The 7028-nt window shown below is 49.2% G+C and overlaps 1 protein-coding gene across 2 annotated transcripts in view; it reads right to left on the bottom strand.

Annotated features, from left to right (window-relative positions):
- The window catches only part of stx1a (syntaxin 1A (brain)), a 35920-nt gene that overhangs the window by 15370 nt on the left and 13522 nt on the right, over window positions 1-7028 (bottom strand). For both annotated transcript variants that reach the window (XM_084466588.1, XM_084466587.1), the window contains exon 3: window positions 2870-2969. In XM_084466588.1, the coding sequence (XP_084322714.1) occupies window positions 2870-2969 (100 nt within the window). The remainder of the gene's footprint in view (window positions 1-2869; window positions 2970-7028) is intronic.

The following is a 7028-nucleotide window of genomic DNA, read 5'->3' as shown; positions in this document are numbered from 1 at the left end:
AAGACATCCACCGCTGCCACGCAGGTCACGTGGTCCGGCTCAGTATAAAGGCCGAGCAGTGTTCTTCTGTCTCGCTCCTGTAGTTTGAGTTCAAATAAAACAGGAGACCCGGACGCAGGACGGGGAACGGAGCGGACACACCGGCGCATCTGATCGCCGGCTCAGACCCCGCCGACCCCGACGTAAACCAGGAGGGACGCAACACCTGCTGCTTCCAACGGAGAGCAAAGACAGAAGCTAAAGCTCACACCTCCTCCTCCTCCTCCTCCTCCTCCTCCTCCTCCTCCTCCGGCCAGGAGAGAACCGGATCTCACCGGGAAGAGACGCACACACATCAGGAAGAGACACACACACACACCAGGAAGAGACACACACACACACACCAGGAAGAGACACACACACACCAGGAAGAGACACACACACACACACCAGGAAGAGACACACACACACACCAGGAAGAGACACACACACACACCAGGAAGAGACGCACACACACCAGGAAGAGACACACACACACACCAGGAAGAGACACACACACACCAGGAAGAGACACACACACACACCAGGAAGAGACACACACACACCAGGAAGAGACACACACACACACCAGGAAGAGACACACACACACCAGGAAGAGACACACACACACACCAGGAAGAGACACACACACACCAGGAAGAGACACACACACACACCAGGAAGAGACACACACACACCAGGAAGAGACACACACACACCAGGAAGAGACACACACACACACACCAGGAAGAGACGCACACACACCAGGAAGAGACACACACACACAGAGAAGAGACGCACAGAGTGAGCGCTAGCAGCGAGTGCTAGCACCGTTTATGAAGAGAAGAACGATATACAGTCGGTGTGGTCTTGACACACACACACACACACACACACACACACACACACACACACACACACACACACACACACACCCTGCAGCTAGCGGCTAGCTCAGGCCAAACCGACCCCCTAGCCCACCCGGCCCCAGCGGGCCCCTGGTGAAGCCGGGGGCCGGAGTGAGGGGATCAGGGGGTCCCCGAGCCCGGTCGGCGGTTGACCCCCGCATCAGCAACCGCCCTGACATTCACATCAGGCCCGGACTGATGTGCACTTACCCCCCACACACACACACAGGCACGCACCAACGCACTCACTCACCCACACACACATGCACACACACACGCGCACACATACATAGAAATGCACGCGCACACCTTTTTCCCAGCCTTCTCCCGCCCCCCCCCCCCACCCCCCCATGTCAATAGTGACACAATAGTGACACAATAGTGAGTGACACACACACACACACACACACACACACACACACTCAGGGAGGGATGCCATGGAGATGGAGAAAGAGGGGAGAGAGTGAGAGGTGGGGAGAGAGAGGGGAGATGGGGGGGGGGGGGGGGGAGGGGGGGAGAGAGAGAGAGCGAGAGAAAGGGAGAGAGAGAGAGAGCGAGAGAGAGAGTAGAGAGGGGGGGGGAGAGAGAGAGAGAGAGAGAGAGAGAGAGAGAGAGAGAGAGAGAGGGGAGGAGAACTGGTGGGCTTTTCATGGAGCTGTGATGTGGGGGTCCAGATCAATGACCTGACAGAGAGGAGGAGGAGGAGGAGGAGGAGGAGGAAGAGGTGGGGGAGGAGGAAGACAGATGTGAGAGAGAGTTGGCAGGGCGCTGGGGGAGTTGAGCGATCGATAGCATGGCTCAAACAAGTGGGGACCAGAGCCTGTTGGTGGAGAGGTGTTGTGGAGGCGGGGCTAGAGCCTATTGGGTGGAGAGGTGTTGTGGAGGCGGGGCTAGAGCCTGTTGGTGGAGAGGTGTTGTGGAGGCGGGGCTAGAGCCTGTTGGTGGAGAGGTGTTGTGGAGGCGGGGCTAGAGCCTGTTGGTGGAGAGGTGTTGTGGAGGCGGGGCTAGAGCCTGTTGGTGGAGAGGTGTTGTGGAGGCGGGGCCAGCGGGGCCTCATTGACAGCAAACACAAAGTCCTCCGCCAGCAGCAGTGAGCTGAACAGAGGCTCTGTTAAAGGTGACCTATTATACCACCAGGTGTGGGGTTGATTAACAGTTACAAATCTGCCTCTTCTGACATCACAAGTGGGCGTGTCCACCTAGACGTGTGCTGGATAGATCAGTCTAGCAGCCTACCCAGTGGGCTGTAGCAGACGTTGCTCATCTATCCGTCATAGACGCTCACCTGTGATGTCAGGAGAGGCAGATTTTCAAAACGGCTTGTAACGGCTAATCACACTCACACCTGGTGGTACAATAGGTCACCTTTAACGTTTCAATCCAACGCAGACGTATCAGACCCCCTCAGGAGAGGAGCCCCGCCCACACAGGAGCTTCTACTATCACAGCACCTCCGTCACCTCCGTCACCAAACAGGAAGCCAGGCGCAACTCCGCCCCTCTCAGAGACACACCTCTCACACAGTGAGACGGTACAGACAGACAGACGAACAGACAGACAGGTAGACAGACAGACGAACAGACAGACAGGTAGACAGGCAGACGGACAGACAGGCAGACAGGCAGACAGACAGACAGACAGACTGGCAGACAGACAGGTAGACAGGCAGACGGACAGACAGACAGACAGACAGACAGACAGACAGGCAGACAGACGGACAGACAGAGAGACAGACATACAAACAGACAGGCAGGCAGACAGGCAGACAGACAGACTGGCGGACAGACAGACAGGCAGACATGCAGACAGGAAGACAAACAGACGGACAGGAATACAGACAGACAGGCACACGGACAAACAGACAGACAGACAGGAAGAAAGAAAGACAGAAAGACGGACAGGCAGACAGCCAGACAGACCAACAGACAGACAGACAGACGTACTCTCATCGGGGTTGGGCGAGGCCAGGATGGCGCTGTGCTTCCTCTTCACCTCCTCCACCTTCTCCGCCAGAGACTCGATGAAGACTCGAATCTCCTCCACCTGGAGGGGGAGAGAGAGAGAGAGAGAGAGAGAGAGAGAGAGAGAGAGAGAGAGAGAGAGAGAGAGAGAAAAAAAGAAAGAGAGACAGAGAAAGAGAGAGACAGAGAGAGAGAGAGAGAGAGAAAAAAAAGAAAGAGACAGAGAGAGAGAGTCAGAGAGAGATATTGACAGAGAAAGAGAAAGACAGAAACAGGTGGGGAGAGAGAGATAGAGAGTGAGAGAGAGAGAGAAAAGAAAGACAGAAACAGGTGGGGAGAGAGAGACATATTTAGAACAAACAGATGGGGTGAGAGAGACATGAGATGCAGAGACAGAGGGAGAGAGATGGAGAGGAACGTGCTTTAGAGACTGCTGGCTAGGGTGGGTGGGCAGCATCATCAATAAGGGTGATATTGGCAGATATTGGATCAATATGTCTTCATCGTATTACAGATGCTGAGTGCAGAGTGCAGTGCAGATGATGAGCCACGTGATCCTCCGGCTCTGAGCCTCAGAAGAACCACTCTCTGTAGCTCTCTCTGGGGGATCCTCCTCTCCAGAGCTCCATCACCTCTACCCGGACCACCACCACCTCCACACACACCACCACCACCTCCACACACACCACCACCACACACACCACCACCACCTCCACACAGACCTGCCGACATCAGGGCTGCAGAGTCGCTCACCAGCTTCCGCAAGAGACTCAAGACTCACTTGTTCAGAGTTCACCTAGACTCTGCATACCTCCTCCATTACCCCCCCACCACACCCCTCTTACGCACTTATTGTATGTTGTACCACCTTGCACTTAAAATAGCCCTTAGCATTGTGTAGCATCTTACCCTAGCTAGCTTTGTTGTCTATACGGGGAATGGGTTAACCTAGCGATTGTTATCCTTACTGTACCGACATATTATTGTTGTTTCTCTTTCTTCTGACACATGTACTTATTGTAGGTATCTTTGGATAAAGGCGTTTAAAGGAGACCCCCCCCCCCCTCCGTCCTCCCCCCCAGCCTGATGAGCCGTGGACCTGGACACTGGACCAAGCAGGAGGCAGCGGTCTCCTCTCAGGGCTGCCTGGTCGTCATGCCGACTGCATCACTTCACTACCGCCACTGCAGTCGCCTTGGATATTGGAAATCCGAAGCCCATTAAGACACGAGTCAGCGGAGGCTGGGGAGCAGGTGGGATCGACCCACTGTTATCCTGGCTGTCACCCTGGCCCCCCCCCCCACCCCCCCCCCCCCCGCCTCACACTCATTACAACACTCACACTCATTCTTTATTCTTTCTTTATTCTTTATTCTTTATTTCAAGGATAGCCCCTTGAGATGTATCATCTCATTTTCGAGGGGGTCCTTACAATAATGACAAACAATACAAAGATAGCAAGAGTAAGTACTAAACATAAATCCAAACACATAAGCACAAGGACAAACACATACACTCACACACCCATGCATACTCCAACACTGCTCCCCAAAGCTAGCCCCCCCCCCCATCCCCACCCCTCACCAGCCAGTATTACAGAGTACAATCAATAATAATAATAATAATAATAATAATAAATAAATAAAAATACATAAATAAATAAAAAGGAATCCCTCAACAAAATGAAGGTAGACATTTGTACTGAAAAGCATACTATACACCAATATAAATACATTTTCTTGCATACACAAGTCAAGTATACAGTACATATTTGTAGATACACATACAGTATAGTGGCAAAATGAAAGCAGGTATGAGTAGAATGAGTCCTAGAAAGAAAAGGTAAGATAGATCAGAAACAAGAGCAGGATGTTTTATAATGCGTAACTAAAGATGATTTGAAGATATGAAAAGAAATGATAGACCTAAGTGAGGAAGGAAGGTTGTTCCACTCTGATGGAGCTTTGAATTTGAACGCCCGACGACCAATTTCTTTTTTGATTTTAGGTGTGACTAGAAACAGGTGATCCATGTGCCGTAGACTGTATTGAGAAGTAAAAGGAATTAAGAGTTGTTTCAAATATGAAGGGAAATTGAAATAGATGCATTTGAAAGTAAGTATTGACCAATGGAGTTGCCTTCTGGACTTAGGAGCAGGCCAGTTCAGGGACTCATACATTAGGCAGTGATGGGTTCTAAAAGGACACCTGAGCACAACCTAATCTACAAAGACTATTATATAGCACATTAAGAGGACAGAGATTTGTTTCAGTGGTGTTACCATAGATAACATCAGCATAGTCCAATATTGAATAGTAATTGCATTATAATTATTTTCCGGACTTCTTGAGAGAAGCAGTCAACAGAACGATAAAGTGATTTCAGACAGCCAAATATTTTCTTGGTGATTGAGTTCATATGAGGTTTAAAGGATAGCTGAGAATCAAGCCAGAGGCCTAAATATTTAAATTCTTCAATTTTATCTATTGTTGTTCCATCAAGAAGACTAATAGACCAGTTACTTAATAACGAAGGATCAGGTCGAGTGCAAAACAACATACTATATGATTTTTTATTATTCAACAGAAGCTTATTTGAAATCAGAATTGAAATCAGATTGTAGAGAATATTGAATTTGTGAAGTGTCAGAGCTGGAAAAGTATAATACAGTGTCATCTGCATATAAATGAATTTCGCAGTCAGAACAGATTTGAGGAAGATCATTAATAAAAATTGAGAACAAAAGAGGACCTAAGGATGAGCCTTGTGGAACACCTTTATCAATGATCTTGAATTCTGATTGACTTCCCTGAAAGGAGACACACTGACTTCTAAAATGAAGAAATGAGTTAAAAAATAAAAGAGAGTTAGTAGAAAGACCAATAGCATACAATTTATCTAGTAGAAGATAATGATCAACCATATAAAATGCTTTTGAAAGGTCAATAAATATAGCACCTGTAGGCATATTGCTGTCAGCAGCTGACAGTATATCATTTGTAAATTTTAGAAGAGCAGTGGTGGTTGAGTAATTAGGTCGAAAACCTGATTGGTGTGGCGATAATATGTTATGGTCTGCAAGGTATTTATATAATTGATTAAATATTAGTTTTTCAAATATTTTTGCTCTACTATTGATAATTGAGATTGGTCTATAATTATTGGTGTCTGAGGTGTCAGACACCTTTATGAAGAGGGGTTACTCTAGCGCTTTTCCATGATGAGGGTGTTTCACAAGTTGCGAAAGATAAATTAAATAAGTCAGCCAGTGGAAATGACAAAACATGACATCATTACAACACTCACACTCATTACAACCCTCACACTCATTAAAGCTCACACCAACGAGTTGGTCTTCGGTAGGATGTCTCCGTAGCGAAACAGGAAGCCAAGGGTAGCTCCACCCCTTGCCGTGTTTAGTTCAGGGCCCAGGCTCTCTGCTGTCACTCAACAGAAGGACCCCAGGATCCCAGAGCTCTGAGTCCCGTTCCTCACAAGCTCCTCCCCCCAGTCCACCAGCTCCTCCCATCATCCCGTTCCTTTTACTGAACCATCGGGTCTGGATCATGTGGTCTTCCTCTGAGCTCCGCCCCCTCTCTTGACTCCATGCATCCGTCTGACACGCCCCCTCGCCAGACTGATCCCAGCTCGTTAAGCCCTCGTTAGCTCCCTAATTAGCTGCTGATTGGATCCGTATTTTATTAAGCGCTTAATTGCTGTGGAAGACCAGAGGACCACTGCGGGGCCGGCTGTAGGTGGGCTGATTGTGTGTGTGTGTGTGTGTGTGTGTGTGTGTGTGTGTGTATGTGTGTGTGTGTGTGTGTGTGTAGGCGCGCCTATTGTGTTCTTTCCTGCAAATACAGGAGGATCTACAACCGTGTCTGTGTGTTTGTGCGTCTGTGTGTGGGTCTATGGATGTGTTTGTATGTGTGTTTGCCTGATGGCACAAGAGGACTTATGTCTCTCTCTCCCTCTCTCTCTCTCTCTCTCTCTCTCTCTCTCTCTCTCTCTCTCTCTCTCTCTCGACTTCATCGTCATGGTAATCGTAAACGAGGACCACCATCCACACAGCTGACAGCTGGTCGTGGCGGCGGTGATGAAGACGATACAAAGACTGTGGCCAAGATGGCATCCCACAACA

The sequence above is a fragment of the Micromesistius poutassou genome, assembly GCF_964030765.1.
Source record: "Micromesistius poutassou genome assembly, chromosome: 4".
Lineage (NCBI taxonomy): Eukaryota > Metazoa > Chordata > Actinopteri > Gadiformes > Gadidae > Micromesistius > Micromesistius poutassou.
This window is presented reverse-complemented; position numbering and strand designations above follow the sequence as displayed.